The sequence below is a fragment of the Lotus japonicus genome, chromosome 1 (assembly GCF_012489685.1).
Source record: "Lotus japonicus ecotype B-129 chromosome 1, LjGifu_v1.2".
In the NCBI taxonomy this organism is placed as follows: domain Eukaryota; kingdom Viridiplantae; phylum Streptophyta; class Magnoliopsida; order Fabales; family Fabaceae; genus Lotus; species Lotus japonicus.
In genome coordinates this window covers 123,553,570-123,580,603 of record NC_080041.1, presented here as the reverse complement: position 1 = coordinate 123,580,603, position 27,034 = coordinate 123,553,570, and the positions used below count along the sequence as shown (strand labels likewise).

Here is a 27,034-nt window from a genome sequence, read left to right as displayed (position 1 = left end):
CATAGATGCTCACGTTTGAGGGGAGTGGTAGATAGAGGAATATTCATAATATAGTTATTAGGTAACTTAGTCATGCAAATAGAGGAATATTCATAATATATTTCTATGATATGTGCATTTATGTGCCTTTATAGTGTCATTATATATAATATCCCGTTGTGTAGTTTAAACACTTAGACTAAATATAATATTGTCTCTCATCAGTTTCTCTTAATTTTACACTTTATAATGATTTTGTTAAACCCTAAAGCTACTTTTTCTAACTTCTCTCAGAATTGATTTTGGGTCTGAAACATTCTCCAAAAACTCTCTCAAACAACAAATTTCAGTATTGATTACGAGTTCTCAATAGGAAACCAAACATACTCGGAATCTATTATGTTCAACGCAAAAACTAGTTTCTCAAGATTTTGCCAAATTGATCGAGTCTAAAAAAATTCTTCAAAATGATTCACAAATGTCAATATTTTCATATAAAATTAATTATCCGGTTTCTCAATGAAAAACTAAACGCACTCTTATGTTTTGTTTATTTGGGTTGAAAAGGAGGGAAAACGAAAAAAGTTCGGAAAACTTATGCATTTTGTGTTTGCATACGCATGGAAAGTGAGTGCAATGTAAAACTAAGACTGAGACCCACAATTTTGTTTTTCATAGCAAATGCGTTGTGAAAACCATAGTCGATCGTAAAAATCCATGACCAGTTAAATAGCAGAGTCATTGTACTGTGATCTTCACCGGTTTAATGATTTATGAGATTGTGAAATATTGGTGAAAGCTGACACAAATCCATTTTTTTTTCATATTCTAACCATGATTCTATCTTTTCAAAATGTTGCCAATTTTTTAGAAAAATTATGTTCATTTAAAAATTTTATAATTTAAAAATGATAGTAAAATATATCTCCAACCCTTTAATTGTAAGTTCTCATTTTATTATTCACAGGCACCTTTTTTTGTCTAGCTCTTTGGATTGGGCTGGACTTCATGTTTCATTTTTTTATATTGTGCATTAGCATATACTGATTTCAAAATTTGTGCATAGATTTTAACAAAAAAATTGGCCAACCAATAAAGATGAATGGAAAGTGGTTTTCTGTAATTACACAGAAATGGTTTTATCAACAAAATAGGTTTTTAGTGTCTACCTTCTTGATTAATCGAGCTATCCCAACTGCCTAGCTATGTGACATTGAAGGAATCCAGTGCCTTATAAATGCAGAACACCCTGCTGCTACATGGTTTGGAGCATATGTCAGTGTCACCCATCACTGCCTTTTCTTCTAGCATGGTGAATTAAAGGTAAACTCGCAACAACCATTAAAGTATTGGCAAGGAATGGAGGATGATAATTATGGTGTTGACGGGGTAGGATAAATATTGTAATATCAATTTTAGATATACATTTTTATGGTATTGGAAGGAATGTGATCATTTAATTGTCTATTTGTGAGTTTGAAACAATAATAGTCTTAGCATAAGTTTAAACAATGAAAATAGTCAACTCAAAACAGTCATAAGACAAACATTTTCTAATTTACATATATGGTGCTTAATTTGTTCATAAATTGATATTAGTTAAACAAACTGTTAAGTGAACCATGCAATCATCAAACAAATAGTGCAAGGGCAATTTCCACAGTTCTTTAAGCATCACATGATTGATTTTCTTCAAGATCGGTCATTCTTCCAGCATTCAACAATTAACTTCCATATTTTTAATTCAATTTTCATTTCAATTTTTACATGTTTGCTGATCAAATTCAATGAGTGAACTGTCTAAAGCATCATGAATTTCTTTCATTTGTTATTTCCAAATAACATTCCATTTGAAAAAATGCCTCTTTGAGGATTAGTTGACACTTTGTTGATTCCTCCAGCAGGCTAACAAGTTCATTTTGCAGAAAGTGCTGCAATAATATGTTGTACTCATAGGACTCAACCTACCCCATCAAGAATAAGGATTCTCTCAGCAGAACTGGAGTTAGTACTCACTTCTAGACAATTGAGATGAATGTCCTTTCATGCTAAGCTCAATTGGTATCTAAACACACAAGAAAATCTTACGCCTCACATATGTCGAACATAAAAACCGGTGATTAAACAAACAAAAAATTAACACAACTTGCGGCAAGCAAAGAACAGAACAACAAGCCCAAGAAAACATTTCATCCTCCTTTGACAGTGGCGCCGTTGAACGGCCAAGGCCAGCCGGCACCGGTCAGAACCACAGTCTTCGTCGCTAACTCCAATCACCATTTCACTGAGAGTCTCATCATCAATGTTAATCTCATTGTCATTTTCCTTCCCTTCTTTGCTTCCTAAACTATTTATATATCAAAACAGCAAAGTTTCCAACTGCATCTGCCATTGAATATCAAGCAAATTGAGCTGCTTAGACATATTGTTTCCTTAGACATAAACCAAGCCATTTTGTTTCAAACTGCACAAACCAAGCCATTTTTTCCTTAGACATATAGAACTACTTGTCCAATTGTTTCCATAGACATGAACCAAGTCATTTATTGACCCCAAAAAAAAAACAAAGCCATTCTGTTTCCAACTGCATAAACCAAGACCATATCTTGAATAATATCAAATATGCAGTCACCTTCTAAGCCCTCAGATGATCCAGGTTTACATGATTTTAATTATCTACTCAGCACTTCAGATTACTATTAGATCTCTTTAGTTTACAAATAGCTCTTTTAAACATGTCAAAAAGCAGAAAGAAATATTTTAACTAATATTAACATCACTGACTATTAGCTGAAGAAAAGCTTGTCATACCAAAACTGTAGTCTAGGGGAACATGCTTTGGTTTGGTCTAGCCAAGGACAATAGAAAAGAGACATTTTAATTTTTCAGGCATCAGATCAGAGATTCATAATATAAGACCATGATGAAATTAACAAAATGAAGCATTTGTGGCATTACTAGGATTCAGACTCCCAACCTTAAAAATGGAAAAGATGTCAGAAGCTTAATTATATAGATTGTACGGAATGCTAAATATTAAAATTTCTTCCAGACACAGTACAAAAGCACAGAGATCTTCCATGAATAAATAATACAAACATGCATTCTGCCATGCAAGAAAAGGCTGGAATAGCAACTGCAGATACCCTGCCCCGACACTCTTGATACATGTCGCCGATTTCCAACTGCCTAACAGCCCCAAAATTTCCAACTTGACGACTGGGAATGAGACCTTTCCAGCTCCACCACATTCTAAATTTTCCCCATCCAAAATTTCAGCTCAAGCTCCGCCACTGCTACTATGTAAAAGGGGGAAAGGGAGATGAAATAGCAAAACTAAAGCAAATCATCCACCAATGAGCAATTATGAAACTGTGTGACTTTAGATCTGGCATCTTTGATTGTTGCATTTATCCTGATAGACTCGTTCTTTGCTCTTGCCAGAGTGTCCTTGTAACTAGTCTCTTGACCACATAGTGAATGAAGCTTTGCTTCAATTTCCTTCTTCTGTGCTTCAAATTCTCCCAGTTCTCTTTCAGCAGCATCAATGGTTCTTCTATTGCTATCTTTAACCTGTTTAAGAGTATGTCTTGCCTCACGTATCTCTACCAGTCTCAGCTGAAGCCACTCAATGTCTACCTTCAAGCTTTTAACTTCATCTACAATAGCAAACATGTTTTTCAGGTCATTATCTTTGATTTTCCAAAAGTCTTTTTCCTGCAATTCTGAGACAATGTCACATATCATCTCCAACAACTTTGAACGGTATTTCATTGTCAATATCGAACAATTCTCAGCAATATCTCCATGCTTGTCGAGAATTTTTCTTAACATTGGCATGGAACTGAGCTTCACTTGGTATCCTAGAACTGTGTCCATAGGTGAGCTCTGTCCAACAGAATTAACTTCATCATCTTCATCAAATTCATCCCTCATCTTAACAATTTCAGTTAGATTTAGGTTGCCGCTGGAAGATGGCGATGGAGACCGATGAGTGTCCTTTGCCAAAGGAACCTTCTCAAGATTGCCTTCAGCCTCATGTGCTTCCTCTACAACAGGAACCTTTTCCAAAGGAACCACCTTTTCAAGAATGTCTTCAGCCTCATGTGCTGCTTCCTCTACAACAGGAACCTTTGCCAAAGGAACCACCTTTTCAATAATGTCCTCAGCCTCATGAGCATCCTGTACAACAGAACCTACTTGAACTCCTTGAATAGCCTGGCCCAAATTTCATAAAAGTAAAGTTAATGATTCCATTTATATCTGCGCTCTTTAATCAGTATAAATCATAGATTGTGAGAAATTGTCGCGGAAATGCACTCAAAAAGGAAAAGAGCAATATTATCAGAAATACACACAGAAGAAGTGCATTTAATTTAATTCATACAGTGTCAACTGGATCATCAGGCTGTTGGATGGCAGAACAAATTGATATTGGAGGCTGTGGACATTTTGAAACAGATGTTTTTCCAGTTTCTGTAAGCTTCTTCGAGGATCTCAAGGTGGCACGGGCACGACCAGTGATCTTATTGGAATTCAAACGCTTTCCAGCAAAGCCAGGGCACTCCCAAGACTCTGACTGAACAACATCATACATGAACAAGATGCACCTTAGATATAAACAAAATGCAGAATCCTACTGAAGAAAGCAAAATTCCTTTTCAGATCATTGCACTCTTTTTCATTTCCAAATTTCTAAAGAGAGCAAGATGAAAGGTTTAATAAGTTCAGCAGCATTTTGATTGATGCCAACAAGTGAGGAAAAAAAAGTTTCTTCTTAACACTAGTAGTAGTGGTATGTAGGGGAAAAAATCTATGGTAGTCAAACTTGTATCTAATCAATCCCTAACACAATACAGGAAGAATATCAAGGGTATGGCAAAAATGATTCCTTTCAATTTATCTAATTCAATTAGAAAATCTTAAAACTTGCTAGCTAGCACAATCATGAACTTGAACAATATATGACAGAAAGAAACCTTTGATTTCTGGACCCTGCTATGAAAGCTCTCTCCCAACATCAACATTTGAATGTGAGATAGAAGGGTAAAAATGACAGGTAGATAGACACTATGATTTTCCATCCAAGTTCATATCTTTTTAACTCCAATTTCATAAAGGTATCTCCTTTAAGCAATGTTCATTCTTTAAAAAGGAAAAATCATGGTATTCACTATTCACATAGTTCTTGCATGCTAGAATCAAAATCATGGTAGTGTTAACAGAGTTCATGAACAAGAAAGAGTGGATGGCAGCATGGGTTACCTGTTTGCCAGAGGAGGAAGCAGCAATCACCTGCTTCCTCTTCTTCTTCCCTTTATTGTTTGGTGTTTCTTCTTCCTTTCTATGCCTTTGGTTCACTGTTCTCTTTCTCCTTGGTGGCAGCATTGTAGTGCCCTTACTTTAGTCTACAGAGGATGGACAAACAAAACAAGGGCAAGAATGTAGCTACAGAAGAAGAAGAAGAAGAAAGGCTTGTGTATCAGAGAAATGGAGAGAGAGAGAGAGAGAGAGAGAGAGAGAGAGAGAGAGAGAGAGAGGTGTGTCTTCAGAAGGAACATGAGTGTGATCAAAAGATTCTATTTATCCATTACACACATACATACAGTGTGTGTGAGTGAGGAACTGCCAAAACTAATGGAATGTTGAAAAATTAATTTTTTAAATTCAACATTTTCGCCAGAAATGTCACTGTCAAAGAGCTTGGAAGAGGAAATCTATTAATATCTCTGGATTTTGTTGAGATTAGATAATGTTATTTTGATGATTGTATTGAATAAAAGTGAAATGGTTTTCTTTTCTATTTCCTGGACTTGACATTCACAACATGATATGTACAAGTTCAGATTTATTTAGGGGAAAATAGTAGTAACATTATTCAAATACACTAATTTTTTTCTTTATCTCTTTTTGGGTTACATTACATATCACATCAATTACTTTTCTTTCTTCTCTTCCTACCATATGACTCTGGGTATCTAGACTATATTGATTCACCTTACATTTCCGCTGCAGAATAGGAGTGGGTTTGTTTTATTAGTAATGTTGATGTAAAATTGGAGGCACTTGTATGACAGGCGATTAACATCTATTAAGACAGGTGTGCCATATATTAGCCCTTTTGCTTTTTAATGCTCATGCTTTTTAATGCTCATAATGATCTTACTGGATGATTGTGATTGTGGATGATAGTGTATGGTACATGTGGTTTAAAAAAACCTTTTGCTTGCAACATTCTTCAAAGTTCTAAAATTTCAACTAGTTTTGTGTCAATGCCAAATCTCCTGCAGCACACTCCACTTTTGGCCTTCAGGTTTTATTTTATTTTTGCAGAGGTATATTTAAATTAAAAATAATCAAACAGGATTAGAATTAAGAAAACAAATCGTGTTTCATGCATAGAATGGTTCATGTAGTATATAACTGCTGGGATGAATTTCCATTGTGCAACATTCCAATATACATGCTTTGGACTCCATGATCATGAACTCAGGTTTCAAAACTTCTGGGCTGTGTTAGTTGTTAATCTTCCCGTCTCCCGAGACTACTGGAACAGGAATGCTGGCAAATTTCACAGGTCCACATGAAAGAAATTCAATATCTTACTAAATTCATCGCTATTTGCCTACGCTATTTGCAAGCTACAGCAAAATTTGGAATGATATATATATGGGTTACAAATGATAGAAGTGGGAAGGTAGGAAATCTAATACACTAGAAGAGAGGGGGGAAAGGGAAGCAATAATATATCTTCATGATACAGGAATGACATCAGGGACATCATCAAGAATGAAAGGTCCTAGTTTACCATTCCTGAATAGAGTAAGAAACTTCTTTGATACCATTAACCGTGCTTCTGAAGCCTTCTGGTTTATCTTTAGTGCCTTCTGCAGGGCACCAAACTGCTGGTCAATAAGGCACTCTAAGTCGTTCTCATCTTCTACATTGCCATCGAATTCTGTTAGAGTCGAATAGAGTGCACGCTGAACTTCCGTTACAATATCCTATGGTGAAATAAGAATAAAATAAAGTAAAAAATTACAGGAAAAAAAATAAACCAAATAAAACATTGAAATACTGGGAAGTATAATATAATTTGGACATTGTAAACCAAAGTGTGAAAATTTCCAGCATTGGTGGTTTAAAGATCATATTCCATTATGCATATAATTTAAACTACATAAAAAAATTCAACTTTTTACCTCCACATATACCAAGTCGGATCTATTAGGAAGGTTTTTTCTCTTTCGCTTTAGATTTTTCAGACTATATTCATGATTTTCCTCAACTTCATATTCAATCCCATCCATTCTCCTGTTATTTAGGTGCTTCCAGTGCAGTGGAGTTCCCCGAGTATTCAGAACTGCCAGTAAGTATTGAGCAATACGCTCCTCACCCACCACTGAATCTTTCACAGACCCTGTCAATGCAAGAAACAAGTTTACATGTCGCAATATACCAGGACATGTGTTGCAAATGATGTTGGATTAAGAAATTCAACAGATGCAGATGCCCCTTTCAAGTTAATTTCACGCCCCATACACAAGGAGATCATGATAATATGAGATCTTCAGTTGCCAAAATTGTTATGGGCAAATAAAGAATTCATAATGAAGTATGTGTGGACAAAGTTAAAAACAACTAAGATCTAATGAGACTGCTAGAGATGATTGAATAAAAAATTAATTAGGAAAATAATTTCAATTGATGCAGTACCTGCAAGAGCCAGCTTTAACCCTGTCTCTATGTCCGAGATACTTGGAACCAAAACCCCTGGGGTATCTAGGACATATATGCTGGGTTTATGTGCAATCTGAAACAATATATCAAAGTCAGAGACTCTAACTTTAATTATGGGCAGCATGACTAACTCATAATAGGAAGTTCGAAACACATAGCACGCCAATGTTAAAAACAAAATCAAGGAGAAGGATGGAAAGCATTTCCTTTCCCTTTTCTATTTTTCAAATAATTTTCCATTCATATTTTAAATATTCAATCAACTACTACAAAATTTCAAGATTAGGGATGGGCTAGAATATAATCTCTGAAGCATATCCTAATTTTGCAAAATTACAGGGGAAATCATTGCACCTGATGAGAAACTAAGAATACAATGGCTAGTTTTCTGTTTTTAAACAACTTCTAAACTATAAGTTCTATGCTTATAAATCTTGAGCAACCAGCTATCAAGATTTTGAGCTTAACATGCAGTAGTGCATTTGGATGTGAACGCAACTAGTGTCTGTTTCAACAAGTAGTTATCATCTTTCTTTCACTGTGATGGTCAAGCTTAGTAACATCTTATAGTAATAAACTAAATCATTAACACTTCTGTTCTAAATTTTACAGTAGTAGATAATAAGCTTAAAAGAACAACCAGGGCCTATAAAGCCCTCAAAGTAGCAGGACCCAGAGAAGTGTCGGACCCATTGCGGGTCACATGAACAGAGTAAGACCTTAATTTAAAACTATATCCTTTGATCCTTTCTACTAATGTTGGTCCATTTTAATCTTTTCTTCTATAGACAACAAACATATAGTTAGGTGTGTCAAGTTTGTAATGCGAAAACATGTTCTGTTTTTACTGATCATGAAACTTACAATCCACAATTCAATTTATATATCTCAATAGCACGAAACCATCCGAAACTCAAAACTCAACCTTGAATCCTGCAATATCTTGAGTAACACCAGGTAGAGGACCCACAGTAGCTCGCTTATTCGACTTCCCCTGCACTACGAAATCAAACCAAACCACATGAACTTCATTCAACACCAAAATCAAAACCATTAACTCATCCAAATCAATCAATAATCAAGAAAACCCTTACCGGGAAACCGCGATTTCGCAATTTGATGAATGTTATTAATCAAACAAGATTTCCCAACATTAGGAACACCAACCACCATAACAAGAAGTGTAGGCTCCTTCGAAATCACCTCCTTGAGCTTGAACTCCACAAGCTCCAGAAGCTTCATCACAGAACTCCTGCTATGTGCATTGATCGGAAAGCAAACTTGCTTGCACGAATCGAAATAGCTCGTCCATTTCTGCAAAATCGAAGACGATGGTGAGAATTTCAAGAGAGAGTGGTTGATTGATTGATTGATTGAAGTGAAGGAACGGTTTTCAGTTGGTTGGTTACATGCATGATGTTAGGGTTTGCGAGGTCTTTTTTGTTGAGGGCGATGACGCGGCGTTTGGAGGAGAGGTGGGGTTGGAGGTTGGCGTTGGCGGAGGAAAGGGGGATGCGAGCGTCTCGGACTTCGATGACGAGGTCGGAGAGTTTGAGACGGCTGAGGATGGCGCGGGTGGCGGCGGCCATGTGGCCGGGGAACCAGTTGATGGCGCCTCCGCCGGTGTTGAAGGCCATATCTCCTAAGCCTTTCTTCAGTAAGCTCTTTAACCCTCCTGCTGTCATTGTCTTCTCTCAACGATTTCGCGCCTGTGTGAGTGGGATTGCTCTGTTTTCTCCTTTTTGACTGCTTTAACAAGCTCACTAGCTAAACTGTCAAAGCTTCTTCTAGGGTGTTACATGTTTGCTACTTGGCTACTTGCTACCCACACCTAGGGTTGTTCATCACTTCGTTGGTCGTTTTGGTCGTTTCGGTCGGAGTTGGGTCATAATAGCCGGTTTTATCAGATGAAAAATACCAAAGTGTCTGACCCGCTACCGACCAATTAATGGCTACGGGTTGTTCGGGTTCGGTTTCTCTGGTGACGGTTTTGTCGGGTGCATTGGATTTCGGTCCGTAGTGATCATTTTTTGGACAGTCATACCCGCACCACATTGAATTATGAGTTTTTTAAGGGTTAAAATGGTCAATCCAAATAAAATTCTTAGACTTTTACTCTTCATTAATAAAATATGTGAAGTTAATTATGGTTGTTAGAGTGATCAACTGTTAAGTGATGAGTTGACATCTTGAATGCGGACACTAGTGAGTTACGTGGCTTAACACATCATTGTCTAATGTTACGTGGATTTTTTTCTTTTCCATATCAGATTAAAGGGCTTTACATGGAAAATTAATAAGATTAATCATTCCTCACCGTAATCTTTTTCTTCTTCATGGGGTTTATCTTCTTCCTCCTTCTTCTTTGTCATCTGCTTTGCTTCCTTCTTCCTCCCTTCTTACATGTTAATTCGTTGTTCTTTCTTACATTCTTCTTGCTCGTTGAGGTTGCGCATAGAATGCACGTCGCATCGCACCATAGTAGTTTCATAATGGAGTTCATCCTCCTCCATTGGTTCGCAGCGGGTAGTGTACAAGTACATGCATTAAGATTTTCAACGGAGACGTGAATGGGTAGGGTAGTACCTTCTTCATTGTTATCCTTACCCTTACTCTTATTATTCTTTCTCCTATATGTGACACTAACATGGATGCAATAGAGAGGAATGTGAAGCGCGTCTCATGTGTTATGCCAAAATTTGTTTTTCACTACAATTAATGGGATTTGATGGTATCTATCTCACTCCATTCCATCTAATCTTAACCTACATTAATCTATCCAAATAATAGAACTTAAAAACATTCTATCACATTTCAACCTATTCCAACCCCTACCATCAATTCAAATAGACCATAAAGGTTCCTACCATAGCACGTTTCTTAAGAATTGAACTTTCAACCTATAGATTTAAACAATTACTTTTAACCACTGCGATCAGCCGATCAACATCATTGGATAATTCTTTACTTATATATGAATATAAATTAATATAATAGAAAAAAATTATCTATTATTATGAGAAAAGGTATTTTTTTTGCAAAAGTTTATTCAATGAAATATCAAACTAATTTATGAGAATATGCATGCACTAATAATGTAAAGTTTTTTTACAATTTCCAATGAATTAAAACCTTATCTTTATACAGTCAACTAATTTTAAAGTTATGTCAAGTCAAATAGTAATTAAATTAAATAAAAATTTAATATTTTTATATTATTAAAATTTCATAAGTTGACTATATAAAAAAAGTTTCACACTGTCAGTCCACATAAATTTAGTCTACTATCACATGCTTTTTCAGCAAACTATTTTTGGAAAGATGTTTTATTAATAGTTGTTTCAAAAAAAAGCTATAAATAGTGAAATACTTATGTATTGTACAAAACACCACTCTTGTTTTTTTCCAATAAAAAGAAAGAAACACCACTCTTTTTTTTTATACATCGGAAAAGAACAAGAAACGCAACAACTAGACAATACCAAACATATCCCTTCAACAGAAGCACCTCCGACTCCGGCGGAAAGGACTCCACCAGGGTAATCTCTGTTGTTGGGTCATCACAACCACATTTCACAAGCCAATCTGTCGTAACATTACTGTTTCGGTGCACCCGTGAAAGCTCCACTCTCCACCTCTGGTCCAGAAACACATCTCTTCTCTTCTCTTGTTAGTATTAAAACCCATTTAAAAACTAAAATCAATTCTTCTATTAAATAATACATATAATCCACCATTAATAGTTTGACCAAGTTATAACCCAAAAGTATGTTCTTTCTCAGATTTTATTCCATACATATACAAAATCAGCACATATTTTGACCTGATTTCAAGTATCTTCCCAAATCAGTGAAAAAATCTACACCGCTGGATCACTTGACCAGGAATCTTGACCTGATTTCAAGAACTTACCAACCAGTGAAAATTTCCACCGTTAGATCAATTGCCCAGGTATACAAGATCAACGGTTCACATTCATTCTCATCCCGAGCCCATAAACGTGGCCTACCAATTTGAATTCAAAATCACTAACGTTACCATTCCGTACCTGAGCTTCGGAATCCGAACCTAAACCCACACTGTTATCCGAGCCAAAACCAAACACTCTCACACCTCTCTGTGTTTCTGGTTTGATATCACTCTTTTGCTGAATACCCACATAGAAAAGACAATTTTTTTCCTGTGTTCTCTCTTCAAATTCTCCAGCTTTGGTGAGTAAACTCAGTTTCTTGATGAAAATTTTCACCTTGGGTGTTGTCTTGTTCTGTGTTTTTCACTCTCATTTCTTATGCTTTGCATGCAAAACCTTGCAGGAATCACCAACCACGATTTGGGGTTCTTGATTTTGCATCCTCTTGTTGATTGATGATCATGGGAGATCGCTTGCGAAATGGGGTTCATGATTTCAACATGGCTTCGAGAAAAGCTGAAGAAGCAGGTCAGTTTCTTTTTTTCATTTTCATTTTGCTTTGTTCTCTTGTGATCACAATGTTTCTGGTGGTTTTGTGTTCAAAGATGTATGCTTTATGGTGTTCTCATTGGTAAACCCTTAATGGGTCATGGCTGATTCATGATGAACGAGAACAGTTTTTTTTTTTTCATTTCAATTTTCCTGTGCTATTGGTTTGTTTCTGAGAATGTTGCAATGAATTGTGCAGCTTGGAGACGGTATGAGGCAACTCAGTGGCTAGAAAGTCAAGTGGGTCCTCTCGGCATATCGAACCAGCCTACGGAGAGAGAGCTCATTTCTTGCTTGAGAAATGGTCTTGTTCTTTGCAAAGCCATTAACAAGATTCATCAAGGAGCAGTGCCTAAGGTATTGTACAATCTCATTAACAGGTTCATGGTTGTAATTTGATTACACTTGGAATGAATTAATCAATAAATTGTAGTCAGTGAGAAGGTGTGCATAAATGGTAGGCCCTCAATGTTTGAATTTGGTATTTTATTTATTTATTTGAGTTGTGCTATTCATTACGAATAGGTCGGTGTATGAGTTTCGTAATCAATGTTAAAGCAAGAACTAGCTACGTGTGCCGATTTAAATCAATCAATGTTTGTGTGTTTGTCATAAGAGGAGAATTAGTTTTGAAACTAACAGCACGGTGTATGCGTTTCGTAATCTTGAGCATTTCTCTTTTTATTTGTTCTTTTTTGTCTTTTACCTTTTCTCATCATTAATTCTAATACCACTTTTTGATGTTATCTTCGAAGGTTGTTGATATTCCAGTAGCTTCACAAACATTTGGCTGGGACTCCCAGCCTTTGCCTGCCTATCAGTATTTTGAAAATGTTCGCAACTTCCTTGTTGCGGCCGAAGAATTAAAGCTTCCAGCTTTCGAAGCTTCTGATCTCGAAAGGGTATGTAATTTATAGCTTGCACATTTTCCCATATGCATCTCCAAATGCCACTGAGCTTGCTTTATGTATGTGCAAATCGCCAAATTGGGTAATAAAAGAGCAAAGTAGTGCTGCTACATGAGTAAACTTGCATATGCACAGAAAGTCTTTGATTTTAGATCAGTGTTATCAAATATCTGGCATGGCGCCGTCATGGCGGGTTTTTGGCTCTCTGCCATGGCTGATATCCTGCCATCATTATTTGTCAAATCTGGCGAGTTTTTGGCTCTTCGCCACGGTCCGCAATCTGCCGTGAACAACGTTGTTTTAGATTGTATGCTTGAGCAAGTGTATTGGTTATTTATTTTCAGGAGAGTGTGGAGATGGGATCGGCAGGGAAAGTTGTCGATTGCATTCTATCGCTTAAATTGTATCAAGAGTTGAAGCAGAATCAGAATGGATGCAACAAACACTTAAGATCTCCTTTACTTATGCACTCAGCCAGCAGAATGCATTCAAAGGCCACAGCTGCAGTCGCCTCCGATGCATGTAGGCGCTTGGATTTGTCTGCCACAACAGAAAAAACTCCTGTTGAGAGTAATCTTCCAAAACGAGAAGGTTTGATCACTCAGTCTTTCCCATATATTAGTATCTGATTTGCATCTGTGAGCTGATGGCTGTCTGAATCAAATTAAACTAATTACCACAGTTTGCCAGTTGGAATTTTGCACTTTTAAGAAAAATTATTTTGGTATCATTTGGATCTTAATAGACTCCTTGTCATGTTGTCAAATAGCGGTTATAGCGGCGCTATTGCGTAGTGCTCTGAGGGCTCACCGCTATTCTGCTATTTGCCGCTATTTTCCGCTGAGGGCTTTAAATAGCGGATTTTTTACTAGCCGCTATTTTCTACGGTCCGCATTATCAACACTGCTCCTTGTTAGTATAAGGCAAGTAGCAATTTACCAAAATTGTAACTTTCCACTTCAATGATAAAAACTATTGAGAAAAGAAATAAATTATGAGTTTGAAGTTTTTTCTAGCTTAAACTCAATGAAGGAAAGGCCGAAATCATTTTTTTCTTGTTTTGGAATTAACATACTTTACTTTGAGACAAAAAGAATATATTTTTGTTTTCATAATATTTGATCAGTCAATAAGTATATGAATTTTTTTTTGGTTAATAATTATATGAATTTGAATTGCAATTTGATAATTTTATTCTTGCTATTACCTTTATTGGATGCAGCAGAAATTGTGGAATCACTTGTCAAGCTACTTGTTGACCGTATGCTTGAGGCCAAAGAAAACATTGGTGGAAACATGATTGCTTCTCTTCGTAATGAAGACCTGGTAATGATGAGTTTTAATTATGTATGGAATTAGTTTAACTAAAATTGACAAACCGAAAAGTTGGCAGCTGAGTGTTTTGTCGCCCGAACTGCAGGATCCACTAAAGCTATTAAATCAGATCATGATCAGTTGTGGGGAACAGCCAACTTCAAAGTTCCCTGAGGTTAGTTTGTGGTGACCAAACACAATCTTTTATTCCTTTTGTGTGCTAATTTTTATTGCTTCTAGTTGTGTAAGGTCAAGAGAAACGATTGAAAACAATCATCCTTGGTTTTTAATTTGTTGCTGAAGAATACCCTTGATGATAGTCATAACAATTTTTGTGGTCAGAATAAATTTACCACTGTAGCTGCTAAATTTTTATCGGCATGTTTAGGGAAACAATCCTTTTATCTACAGTCCATGTTTATCATTCCAATCTAATGCCTTATTTCATTTATGTCTCTGAATTGCTTGCTTCTTCTATCATGACAAAACAATTTAAATACTTTGAAAAGGATGATGTCGTGTATTATTGTCAATCTTGTCAAAGCTCTTGTGATGAAATTTAACAAAAAGAATTATTTCCTTAAACAAATGCAATTGCTGCTAAAGAACTTGATAACGGAAAGGAATGGCGTATCACCTCAATCCATGTCCATACCCCCAGAATCAGATACTTTGTGTGCACCTGAAAGTTCCAAGGTACCTTCTGGCTTGTCTTTAATGTTAATTAATACAATAATATTTACTAAATGATGTTTAAATAGAATTTTTTTAGAACATGATTTTTTTGGGCTTGGGAAAAGGAATTAAAATATTATAGTTTCACATGTTCATGTGCTTTCTCTAATATTTCCCTACTCTGGAAATTGCAAAGGGCTTTCAGTTATAAACCTTTTCACTTTAAAATGCAAACTGTTTGTTTTTTACATATAGATCATTAATATTGTTATGTTATCTCAAATTTTGGATACTAATTTGGACAATGTGCATCTCAAACAGTGTGCCAGAGCTTGCCCCGGGAAGTGCACATGCAATCAGAAGCATCTCTTAGACATGCAGGAAAAAGAACTTATGGTAGGCAATTAAACACAATTAATTTTTTTAGTTAGATCTATGTACAGTTGAGGACGAAAAATACAAGCGTTAAAAACAGCACTAAAGAAGCCAATCTATTTGAAGATGAAACTCTGAGGCTAAATATAATCTACTTTAGTAAGCTATACTTATTTTGCTTGTCAGGTTTTTTTGTGGTTAGGTCTAGTCCTGTCTGAATCTGGACCTAATGGTATTATAACAAAATAGGGTAACCTTAAACTACATTCTATTGGATATATGTTGCTTCTGTTGACACATAATTTACTTTTCTGGAGTTATTCATAAGCACAATGCATATGCTTGATTGAATAAACTCAGTTGCATAATGACCAAAGAAATGTGGATTGAATTGTCTTCTTGATGCAAGGACGCAGAAATTGGTTATTTCCAACATTGTCTTCCCCCAGTAAAACATGAATGAAATATAACATCTATCTAAAGCATGTGCAGGCTGCAACAGGATCTATTTCATCATTGAGATATAATGCTTGTAAAATTATGTGTTTATTCAGGATCTGAAGGCTTTGAAGTTGAAAATTAAGAATGAGTTTGAGGAGATGCAGCTTCAGGTTCAGAGATTTTTTTATGATATTGGTATGGGTAGCCATTAACTTCACTAGTAATTTTTTACATTATCATTGACAAAAAATAATCATAGTTGTTTTCATTTTTTTGGAACTAATGATTTTTTTGTACCTATAATAATGGCTTATAACCTCCCTAAATTCTGTTAGCCATTAACTTTGCTAGTAATTTTTTACATCAACATTTACAAAAAATAATCATAGTTGTTTTCATTTTTTTGGAACTAATGATTTTTTTTGTACCTTTAATAATGGCTTATAACCTCCCTAAATTATGTTGCTTCATTCATGTCTTCAGGAAGTCAAGTACAGGAGATGTCAACCAAAGCTCTTGGATATCACAAAGTAGTAGAAGAAAATAGGAAGCTATACAACTTGGTCCAAGATTTGAAAGGTTTATTTACTTTCACTTTCTATGATGGTTATATTTAGAGCCATTTTTTGTGTATTATTGACCTCTAACTGAATTTTGTTGACTTTTTCAAATTTACAACTCAGGTAATATTCGAGTTTATTGCAGAATCAGACCGGCATCCCGAGCTGAAACCAAGAATATTATTGATTTCATTGGGGAAGATGGTTCTCTATTTATTCTAGATCCATCAAAAACATTAAAAGATGGAAGGAAACTTTTTCAGTTTAATCGGGTTTTTGGTCCAACTGCTGGCCAAGGTAGAGTTCCACATATTGTGCACTAATCTATCTGACTACCTTTTTCTCCTCTCTTTCTTTCTTTGACACTTTGTTCAAATTTACGATTTTGTACTCAGGTGAGGTCTTTAAGGACACTCAACCATTGATTCGATCCGTGATGGATGGATTTAATGTGTGCATTTTTGCTTATGGTCAAACTGGATCTGGGAAGACTTACACCATGGTAAGATACTTGATATCATTCTGCTGTCAGTTACATATAGATCTGTTTTATTTAAAATTTAAAATTATTTCAAAGACAAAAAACATTGGTTAAAAATTTATTCCAGATAGGAAATATAGTATTATGAGTATTGTTTGCTCCTTCCATTGGCAAATGCAAGAACCAACAACAATTGTTTTTATGATATTTTTCTCTTACGGCAGAGTGGTCCTTCCGGTGGAACATATAAGGATATGGGAATCAATTATCTGGCTCTTAATGATCTGTTTCAAATGTCTAATGAAAGGAAGGACATTATAGCATATGACATTTTTGTTCAAATGGTTGAGATTTACAATGAACAAGTAAGAGACCTACTTGGGGAGGACAAAACCGACAACAAATTAGAGATCCGCAGCTGCAATGATGATGGGATGAGCCTTCCTGATGCAACTTTGCGTCCGGTGAAGTCTACAAATGATGTCATCACCCTCATGAGACTCGGTGAGGTTAACCGTGCTGTCAGTTCTACTGCCCTCAACAACAGGAGTAGTCGCTCGCACAGGTGATTTTTCGCTTTCTCTATTTCAGAAAACCAAAATATTAAATAGTTTCGTTTAGGCACTGATATGGCTGTTCAACTTGTCTCAGTGTGCTTACTGTGCATGTTCATGGTAAAGATACATCCGGGAGCTCCATTCGGAGCTGTCTGCACCTGGTAGACCTTGCTGGAAGTGAAAGAGTAGACAAGTCTGAAGTTACAGGAGAAAGACTAAAGGAAGCACAGTTCATTAACAAGTCTCTTTCTTGTTTGGGAGATGTGATCACAGCCTTGGCTCAGAAGAACTCTCACATTCCTTACAGGAACAGCAAACTCACCCTTCTTTTGCAGGACTCCTTAGGTAGACACAGTGTCCTACCATTTCATTCTCATTTATAGAATTCAATTTTCACTTTGTGCACAGTGAGATAATTTCACAGAAAAGCTTTAGAGACTCAATCCTGATTTTTTATCATATGGAAGTATGCTAATGAGTGTTTTCTCTCGGAAACTTCTTCATTAGGTGGACATGCTAAAACGTTGATGTTTGCTCACGTGAGTCCGGAAGCCGATTCTTTTGGTGAAACAATGAGTACTCTAAAGTTTGCTCAGCGTGTTTCCACTGTGGAACTAGGGGCTGCACGTTTGAACAAAGAAACCAGTGAGGTTATGCAACTCAAAGAACAGGTAAGAAGAATTCGACATTCTCACTTATCATTATGTTGCTTGACATTTCTCAATAGGTCATGTGGACTTAAACGACTACTCATAGAAGTTAAATTAAACTGGTTTTCCTCTTTTTTCACATGGATTACACAGGTTGAGAGCCTTAAGATTGCATTGGCAAATAAGGAAAATTCTAAAGCACTGCTGAGTAGAGTTAACACTCCATTAGAGAGGCCAATGTTGGGGTCTGAGAAAACGCCACTGCGCCCTCGCAGACTCAGCATTGAGAACGGCAGTACCGCCATAAAGACTGTAAAACCTGAGGATAAAAGTGGAGCCAAATCACCTTCCTACATACCTCGTTCAAGAAGATTAAGCTTGGAAGGTTCAAGAACTACCAAGATTCTACAACCAAAGGTAGAATCCGCTGATGTAAGGAAAACTCTGCAGTATGAGCCAGTGTCTCAGCACAAATATCATCCGCAGCAAGATCCAGAAGTGGTGACAAAGCTAAATGGCCAATTAAGCAATGGTAATGTCAAAGCTCCTCGGAGTCCTACAAGCATTACCTATCAGAAAAGGTTGATAAAACTAGATAGTGGGGTCCAAATTCATCCTCTTAAACTACCTCAGACACCTGAAGTACCAGTGCTAGATGAAAACAATGCACATAGAGCTGTACCAAGTGAACTTGGATGTTGCACTGATTCACAGCCAACAAAGGTGAACGGTAGCACAAATGGAAAAGGATCCCAAATAAGAAGGTCCCTAAGAACAATTGGGAAACTGATCAATGGCCCAGACAAGAGGTTTGTGTTTTTAACTTTTAAGCTTATAACATGTTTGGAAATCCTTCTATAATTGATTTATAGTTAAAATAAATTATGGGGTGAATCTTCTGTGAGTAGCTTGAATTCGTTCTGAGGAAATATAAACTGTCTAAGTAAGTTGTTAGTGTTTCAACATTCTCTTTGATGGTGACACTTTTACCACTCAAATCTTCTAATGTGAAAATTTTGCAGGAACCAACAAATTATGGTTGAAGTGAAGGCACCCATCAAGGGCACTTTTCATGCAAATCCCATAAAATCACCACTACCAGCTAGTGAGAAGAAAATAAGAAGGCAATCTCTAACAGGGATTCCAGGACCAAACTCAAGGCGATCTTCACTTGGTGGGAAGCCAGTACCAGTAGCATGTAAGTTTCTCAGTGATATGTAAGATAGGAGCAAAATTCAAGTACTCCGTCTCTCGAATAGTACTATAAAGACTCAGTAGATCCCTCTTACGATCTGACATTTATCGTTATTTTTTCTAGTCTTAGAAAAAATTTAAAATTGGAAATAACTTACCATAAAAGTCAAATGTTATGAGATGGTGGAGTATGTATGTAATACAGGAGTACTGAAAAATACTCCGAAAGATCGAGATGTCAATCATGTTACTCCTTATGCTAAGTCCATTGTTTTGTGTCTATGTTATTCCTCATTATACTAAGTCCATTGTTTTGTGCCTATGTTTTTCCTCATTATACTAAGTCCATTGTTTTGTGTCATGTGTGTAGATGACCAGGACAGAATTGCTAGAACGCCTCCTCCAGACACCAAGAATGCAAAACGGTGGCTATAAATCAGTGTGGTGCTTTGACTCGAAGCTCGCCAACAAAGGCTTTGACTCTAGTATAGGAAGGACACCAGCTCCAATCTAGTGGGAGTTTTTGTTTCAATATCAAGAAACATGTGGCTTTGACTCTAGTATAGGAAGGACACCAGCTCCAATCTAGTGGGAGTTTTTGTTTCAATATCAAGAAACATGTTTTTTTAGGGGGTGTTGGATTAACATCCTGCAAAGATGGAAAGTAGGTGTAGATATTCAAGGAGGCTATGATCCTTTTTTTCAATGGGGGATTCTTGTAACTATGAAATTGAGATCACAAACAATAAAAAAAATGAAAATTCCCTTTATCCTTTTAATATCTTGCAGGATTTGTTTACTGGAACAACATATACATCAATGGTCTCAATGCACATGAATACACATGAAACTTTTATAGTTTTATTGGTATCTATGAAAGTGAGATCACAAACAATAAAAGAAATGAAATTCCTTTTATCCTTTTAACATCGTGCAGGATTTGTTTACTGGAACAACATATACATCAATGGTCTCTATGCACATGAATACACATGAAACTTTTATTTTGTCAAGAATGTAGATGTGCCTAAAAAATGTTGATGTGTCTCAAAATTGAACTACTTTATGTGATGTTGGGCAAGTCCATGTGACCTTTACCCAAAACAGATAATCCCATTTGATCAATTCATACGATGTTCAAGTCATTTTCCCTTATGAACAGTGAAAGTCTGAATAAAATTAATATGTGGACTACTTGTATTGATAAACTTTACACAATCATGAAAATTTGTACAATTTTTTTTTCTATAAAAAAGTACTACAATCATGCTTAAGATACTTTTAGGTAAAACCTATTGCATCAACTTAACCAATAGGGCCAAGAAAGTTTTGTAGTAAAAGCTATCTCTAGGTTTAACTGTTTGGTTTATGTTTTGAGAAAATGAGAATATAAATTCGTTTGGTTCACTTTTTTGGTATTATAAAATATACCTACAATCGGCAATCATGAAACTAATTCTCTCAAGATTCTGAGATCACATTAAATTAATATGTCTTTCCTAACAAATATGTTTCCATGCACACCGTTTAGGAATTGAACCTTGAGTAAATGCTTCCAACTATATAGTAGTATCTACCATACTAATTGTAGTGACAGTTGTGGGTGTTTTGGTTTACTTTTAAACATTCACATAATAATAATGTTCAGATTTTGTTTTGTTTTAAAGTACCTATGGATAAGAAAATGACATGACAGAGTTAGGATATGTATGGCAATGTAAAGTGTGGCGACAACACATGTAGCGAACCATCCCCCTTCATAGTTTCATAACCGTTAGTGGTCCCTTTTGAAAGTGCCTAACATATCACATGTCCATACTGGAATTGCCATACTGAGTTTCAATAATGAAGCATCATCACATGCACAACACACAACAAGAACACTATTCTCGAAGATAACGTTGTCAATGACAGAAGTGTTATGCGCTTTTGAGTTCCAGGAATATTGTTGTTTCAATAATGAAGCATCTTCAATTTTACTTGTTGGATAAATTGTGAGAGAGTTTTGGAATTTTGCTTCAAGTCCGTCCATGTCTTGAATAGTTGGTGTCTTGGTGACATATCATCGTGGCTTGTTGCTTATGTTAAAAGAGGAGTGCGAGTCCAGAACACAAATAGAGACTTTTCATTTCATGGCATTGGCAGCTTTGCACTGCTGGGATGATGTGCCTTTATTCAGATTCCCAAATGCCCTTTACTTTTTAGTTTAGAAAATGGAAATAATTTAATAAGGAAAAGAGATTACTCTAGTAGCATACACATGTTCCTTTAGAATGAAGATGATTGTTTAATAGTAAATTGGTTTCACAATTTATAATAATCACATTTACTCAAAACTTGCAGTTTCTAAGTGCATGTTTATGCAGTGAAAAATCATGGTGAGTTAAAATCACTATAAATAGAAGCAACTTCTTAGCTTTTGGAGCTGTCGGTCTACAGTGATCTTGCCTTCATCATGGTTTTTCACTGTATATACAAACATGCACTAAGTAGAAGTGATTTTACAACATTTCATTGTGAACTCAAACTTGTTGTATGTATCTCAAGTTCATTAAAAAAATTATAAATGGATATAGCCCCCCAATAATTGGTTGAATTTATTAGAATAAAAATGAAAGAAGCTCATTCCAATTTATACAATAGCAGTAGTTAGCCAAATCTCATGATCAACTCTTGACCTCTCAATAGGATTTGAAACCATCCAACATTGGACAGTTGAATTTGAAGAAAACAATGTTACACAAACTCTTTCTTCACATTAAAAGGAGGCTATAAAAAATTGCTAGGCTTAAATGCATTTGTTGCCCCTGATGTATCGTCAATGTGCAAAAGATAACCCGACTCTTTTTTTGTCGACGTTTGTACCCTCAATGTTTTGAGAAAGTATAGGGAATGCCCCTCCGTCAGATCGACGTTAAAAAACTAACGGAGGGGCTGACGTGGATTTTCTTTTTTTATTTTTCTTTTATTTCCTCAGATGCCACGTCATTAAATGAAAATAAAAACCTTGAAAATTGGTTGGAGAGGTTCGAACCCAGGACCTTGTAGTGGTAAAACACACACATTACCAATTGAGCTACATGGACAATTGATATATTTGACAACAGAATTTTATTTATTTCATATATCTTCTTCATCTTCTTCCTCATCATTCATCTTCTTCCCTTACCAATCCCTAACCCCAACGGCCCAACCCAGAATCTTCTTCCTCTTTGTCTTAGTTCTTCTTCTTCTCCTCCCATCCTTTTGTTCTTCCTCTTCTCCTTCGTTCTTCCTCTTCTTCGACCTGAGTTAATTTTTTCCCACAGAGACCATCAACAACAGAGGCTCTAAAGCTCTGGAACCCCTTCTTCTCAACAACAACAACCCACTGTCGCAGCCCAACGAATCACCACCCAGCGACACCGTCGCCGCCAACAACAACCCAGATTCGTCTCCCCCGCGACTCCGACCACCTCCGTTCTCTACATTTTTCTTCCCCATCTCATTCTCGGTCTTCCGATCTCCTTCTTTTTTTTTTGAATTTCAGGTGTTGTTGGGACCCTGGCTGATTGGGGAAGGTGTTCAAGTTTCAATCACGTCCTGCTTCTCTAAATCCCCTATTGATGCAAAACCCATAAAAAAATCCCTCCTTTTCATTCGATCTGAAGCTCTGGTTTATGTAGAATGAAATTTCTGGGCTTGGATTTGTGTGGATGAAGCTCTGGTTCATTCGATCTGAAGCTTTGATTTTGATTCTTTCCCCTGAGTTCAATGCAGATGCTGAATTTTCAAAATATGAGATGAGATGAAGGGGTTAATTTTACTTGAGTGTTATTTATAAACAAGTTTTAAAGCGATGAGAACAAAACAACAAAGTATTATTTAGATAAAGATCAAACAATTGGTGATGCTTATGAGAGGAACAAGCCAGAGCATGCAGGAGCAGTTTCGCACAGCTTGATTGGTAAGGGAAGAAGAAAGAAGATGAAGAAGATATATGAAATAAATAAAATTATGTTGTCAAATATATCAATTGTCCATGTAGCTCAATTGGTAATGTGTGTGTTTTGCCATTACAAGGTCCTGGGTTCGAACCTCTCCAACCAATTTTCAAGGTTTTTATTTTCATTTAATGACGTGGCATCTGAGGAAATAAAAGAAAAATAAAAAAAGAAAATCCACGTCAGCCTCTCCGTTAGTTTTTTAACGTCGATCTGACGGAGGGGCATTCCCTATACTTTCTCAAAACATTGAGGGTACAAACGTCGACAAAAAAAGAGTCGGGTTATCTTTTGCACATTGACGATACATCAGGGGCAACAAATGCATTTAAGCCAAATTGCTACTTGTACTACTTACACATCTCAGTATATATTTATTGCTAAATGCCTGCTGTACACAACATATAGCACAAGAACTTTTCAGGTTTTCTTGATATGCACAAGAATGTTGAAAACTCAAAAAACTATAAATCTTTTCACATTAAATTAAAGAATAAACGTGGAGAAGTAAATGAAACCATTGAACTTCAATTCACTGTGGTTGGTGTTGAAGCCTCAGATTTGATTTGGAGACAGTGTACTCATAAGATCTAAGCAACCTTTTTCTGAATCTTCTGAGGTCTAACTTAACATTTTGGCTGTCAAGGTAGATCTTCTTAGTGTATTCCCACCCCTTCTCGTTAATGCTTGCAGGGTCTCTTAGAATAGGGTCATTTTTATCATATTTCTCATACAAAGAGCTCTCTCTAGGATGAATCTCATAGCCAATGTACTTCAAACCAAGCTTCCTTGCAGGCTCACCATAGTAAGTTTCTGCAGCCCAATTGGTGCCAAGAGGAACCACTTGAATGAACACAGAACCAGATTTCAAGAACATGAAATGTGTCATAGCAGCTCCATGAACCCCAATCATCACATCACTTCCATTGAGCACCCTATAAATCTTTGCCAATTCTGTTGTTTTAGCAGGTTTTAAAACCTCCACAAAAAAACCAATTTCCTCAGCCATCTTCACCAGCAAATTCTCATTAGTTATAGCCCTTGATCCACTTCTAGAGACAATAACCAATTTAGGCTTCTTCTTTGGATTTTCTTGCACTTCTTGCTTAATTAGAGGGGTTTCAGATAATGGAGATGAAGATATTTGTTCTCTCAATTTACCTTGTGCTTCCCTCTCCTCATCCTGAATGAGACCCTTAATCCGAGGCCAATACGCTTTGTCCATAAGGTTTCTGAAATCAACAATGCTCTTGTTACCCTCCATCAATTTTGAATCCACAGTTAGCTCGTCGTGGATTTTGAGGCCAACAACGGCTTCCGGGAAGCAGTGAGTCCTGTTATCTCCTCTGAAATCAATTGCTGGAAAATCTGATAGACGAGAAAGGATGTCACCATACTTCATCATCCACCAATCGTGATACTCAAGAATCACAAACACAACCTTCTTGTTGAAACGCTGCGAGGTGATGTACAATGGAATGATTCCATCATTGAATTCATGGTAAACATTGCCGGTGTAGCCCCCATTGGAGAAGAACACTGCTGGAACATCATGCTGAACATCACAAGTATGAGCACTACCCAACTTCACTTTCTTTGAGATGAGGCTTAGTTCATCAATGGTGTCCATGACACTCGTCTCCCACTTTCGAGTATAGGGCCTTATCTTTTCATGTTGGAGTACCTCATCCTCTTCACCTTCTCTACCTTCAATAGTCCTTGAAACATTGTAGAGGAAGATTGAAGATGAAGCAGAGTGTGTTCTCACATCACCTTTCATCACACAGACATCAGAACGATAACCACTCCTATCACAGCATATAGTTCCTGCATTAACAAGTAAGAAAAGATTATTTGGAGAAGAGGAAACATAATATGAAGAACATAATATGGTAAAATAATTTTTTTTTACTAAATTTCTCAGTTCAACTAGGCCAGTCACAGGAACTCTAATACATAAATTCCACTACTTCACCAGGCACTAGTTTAACCAGGGGTGTGTTTGGGTAAGCAGCTTATTCATAAGCGTTCATCACATAAGCACTTATTTGTAAGCTAATTTGAGAAACTCACTCAAACACTTTCATAAGCACTTATCCTACACAATAAGCTTAAATAATCTGTTCCAAACACTCGCATAAGCTGGCTATCAAATTAAGCAAGGAAAATCCTTGGGATCAAACCCTTCCCAATCATTAAGCTGATGAACATCTGAAAATGATTTTGTGGAAAATCACACTACACAGGCAGGCAAAAACAAGAACAACTAGTTGAAAGGAAAGTTGAAAAATGGTAACTTACCAGTGGGAACTGAAGAGCAGGCAGAAGCATTTACATCAACCCCATCTGAGTTCCCATAACTTTGAGCACCAGGAGAGTCTGAAACTGAAAAATAAGAAAGAAAGGATCAACACACATAGAAACAGGGGAGAAACAGGGGGAAAACAGAGGAAAGAAACATAATATAATGTTATTAGATGCTTACACAAGAGAGAAAAAGTGAAAGAAGGTGCCAAGACATAGCAGCATGAGAGAAAGGTGATGAGGAGCAAGAATGACAACAGCTTTGGCCTTGTTCTCTTGTAGCTTGAACAATCCAACACATGGTGCTGTGACTCTTCATCAATAGCAGCAAACTTTCTGAGTTGATGGTAGCGGTGGTAGTGAACCATTTTGTTCTAGTGTAAAGTTCAGATTATTATTATTTTTGCAATTAAATTTAAAGTACACAATGGTTGCAACCCAAGATGATGGGGGGTGTGAGGTAGTGGAAGAAAGTGGTTTGGTTTGAGATGGTTATAGAGAGTTCCTTGCTTGTTAGTGGAAGAGAAAAAGAAAGAGAGAAGAGAATATTGAAGGCGTCAAAAGAAGGAGAAGGGTATGATATGATTTGAAGTTGAGGTATTTGATTTGATGAGGGAACTCGGTTTTGGATGTTGTGTGCTGTGTAGCACAGTCAACAACGTTAGGCGTAACTGAGGCGCGTGTTAAAAGAGGAACTTGCCTACTGTTAACTGGTTGGCTCTCTACCCTATTACGCGTCCTCCATCTATAATTGATAGAATAGGAATATGTTTATTCTCCATAATTATGTTAAATCAATCCCTGTAATTTACCTAGCTTAATTACAGGGATTGATTTAACATAATTATTATATATTCTTATTTTATTATTAATGTAAATGATATGAAGAAGTATGTGTAAATAAATTATATACAAAATACACCACAAGATTTTTTGAGTGATTAGTTCAAATGATACATGTTTATAAATATGAAATGAGTTTAAAATACATTGTTGGGTTCGATTAAAAAGCGAACATGAACGGCGTTTATGATTCTAAAAAGATTGAGTCTGCTTAAAAAAATGTGTTTTTGGAATTAAATAAAAAAAATTAATTAATTATTTTTTAAAGTAGAAATTGATTTATGTTTATGTAGATAGAGAAATTGTTTTTTAGTTTTTTTTTATATCGGAAAGATAATTTGCATCTACAAGAATTGATCATTAGACCTTCCTCTCCCCAACTCATATGTCTCAAACTCTTATCACTTGAACTATTATTTACATTAGAAATAATTGATAAAACATAAATTATTATATCACAAAATAATGAACAACAAAAAAGTCCACGGTGTTCTATGAAAATAGTGAACAACATGTAATGTAAATAAATGATAGTTACTTCTCACCTCACAGTCAACGTACTTAACAGTAT

At 36.2% G+C, this 27,034-nt stretch overlaps 4 protein-coding genes across 6 annotated transcripts; 1 reads left to right on the top strand and 3 right to left on the bottom strand.

The window, feature by feature from the left end:
- Positions 1-2,883: 2,883 nt before the first annotated feature.
- Positions 2,884-6,415, bottom strand: LOC130730154 (uncharacterized). The gene is made up of 3 exons (XM_057582082.1): positions 5,245-6,415; positions 4,367-4,558; positions 2,884-4,197 (listed from the first exon to the last, which is right to left on the bottom strand). Exons 1-3 carry the CDS (start codon positions 5,365-5,367, stop codon positions 3,316-3,318), a joined length of 1,197 nt encoding a protein of 398 aa, XP_057438065.1. The 5' UTR covers positions 5,368-6,415; the 3' UTR covers positions 2,884-3,315.
- Positions 6,416-6,557: 142 nt separating this feature from the next.
- Positions 6,558-9,517, bottom strand: LOC130730155 (short integuments 2, mitochondrial). The gene is made up of 6 exons (XM_057582083.1): positions 9,129-9,517; positions 8,814-9,033; positions 8,645-8,718; positions 7,696-7,792; positions 7,182-7,399; positions 6,558-6,983 (listed from the first exon to the last, which is right to left on the bottom strand). Exons 1-6 carry the CDS (start codon positions 9,402-9,404, stop codon positions 6,732-6,734), a joined length of 1,137 nt encoding a protein of 378 aa, XP_057438066.1. The 5' UTR covers positions 9,405-9,517; the 3' UTR covers positions 6,558-6,731.
- Positions 9,518-11,837: 2,320 nt separating this feature from the next.
- Positions 11,838-20,112, top strand: LOC130730152 (kinesin-like protein KIN-14L). Of its 3 annotated transcripts, none has more exons than XM_057582080.1 (19): positions 11,838-11,930; positions 12,033-12,157; positions 12,378-12,535; positions 12,934-13,080; positions 13,431-13,677; positions 14,312-14,412; positions 14,507-14,575; positions 15,007-15,096; positions 15,397-15,471; positions 16,005-16,086; positions 16,375-16,470; positions 16,575-16,748; positions 16,847-16,953; positions 17,157-17,497; positions 17,584-17,834; positions 17,997-18,160; positions 18,293-18,948; positions 19,162-19,337; positions 19,704-20,112. In XM_057582080.1, exons 2-19 carry the CDS (start codon positions 12,085-12,087, stop codon positions 19,766-19,768), a joined length of 3,072 nt encoding a protein of 1,023 aa, XP_057438063.1. In that variant the 5' UTR covers positions 11,838-11,930; positions 12,033-12,084; the 3' UTR covers positions 19,769-20,112. The 3 variants fall into 3 exon arrangements, with proteins under 3 accessions (XP_057438063.1, XP_057438062.1, XP_057438064.1); XM_057582079.1 differs by having other exon boundaries at positions 14,309-14,412; XM_057582081.1 differs by lacking the exon at positions 15,007-15,096 and having other exon boundaries at positions 14,309-14,412.
- Positions 20,113-23,572: 3,460 nt separating this feature from the next.
- LOC130730151 (xylan glycosyltransferase MUCI21) lies at positions 23,573-26,227 on the bottom strand. Its single transcript, XM_057582078.1, has 3 exons — positions 25,802-26,227; positions 25,618-25,701; positions 23,573-25,143 (listed from the first exon to the last, which is right to left on the bottom strand). The coding sequence occupies exons 1-3, from the start codon at positions 25,986-25,988 to the stop codon at positions 23,849-23,851; spliced, it is 1,566 nt and encodes a 521-aa protein (XP_057438061.1). The 5' UTR covers positions 25,989-26,227; the 3' UTR covers positions 23,573-23,848.
- Between the last annotated feature and the right edge of the window lie 807 nt (positions 26,228-27,034).

Excerpts from the sequence above, each read along its gene's own strand:
- LOC130730154 (XM_057582082.1), bottom strand. The coding sequence starts at position 5,367 with ATGCTGCCACCAAGGAGAAAGAGAACAGTGAACCAAAGGCATAGAAAG. Across the intron at positions 4,559-5,244 it reads CTTCCTCCTCTGGCAAACAG|TCAGAGTCTTGGGAGTGCCC; the intron begins GTAACCCATGCT and ends GATGTTGTTCAG. Across the intron at positions 4,198-4,366 it reads CTGATGATCCAGTTGACACT|GCTATTCAAGGAGTTCAAGT; the intron begins GTATGAATTAAA and ends AATTTGGGCCAG.
- LOC130730152 (XM_057582079.1), top strand. The coding sequence starts at position 12,085 with ATGATCATGGGAGATCGCTTGCGAAATGGGGTTCATGATTTCAACATG. Across the intron at positions 15,097-15,396 it reads GTGCACCTGAAAGTTCCAAG|TGTGCCAGAGCTTGCCCCGG; the intron begins GTACCTTCTGGC and ends CATCTCAAACAG. Across the intron at positions 15,472-16,004 it reads TGCAGGAAAAAGAACTTATG|GATCTGAAGGCTTTGAAGTT; the intron begins GTAGGCAATTAA and ends GTGTTTATTCAG.
- LOC130730151 (XM_057582078.1), bottom strand. The coding sequence starts at position 25,988 with ATGGTTCACTACCACCGCTACCATCAACTCAGAAAGTTTGCTGCTATT. Across the intron at positions 25,702-25,801 it reads TTTCACTTTTTCTCTCTTGT|TTTCAGACTCTCCTGGTGCT; the intron begins GTAAGCATCTAA and ends CTTATTTTTCAG. Across the intron at positions 25,144-25,617 it reads CTGCTCTTCAGTTCCCACTG|GAACTATATGCTGTGATAGG; the intron begins GTAAGTTACCAT and ends TTGTTAATGCAG.
- LOC130730155 (XM_057582083.1), bottom strand. The coding sequence starts at position 9,404 with ATGACAGCAGGAGGGTTAAAGAGCTTACTGAAGAAAGGCTTAGGAGAT. Across the intron at positions 9,034-9,128 it reads CAAACCCTAACATCATGCAT|AAATGGACGAGCTATTTCGA; the intron begins GTAACCAACCAA and ends TCGATTTTGCAG. Across the intron at positions 6,984-7,181 it reads CCGACTTGGTATATGTGGAG|GATATTGTAACGGAAGTTCA; the intron begins GTAAAAAGTTGA and ends ATTTCACCATAG.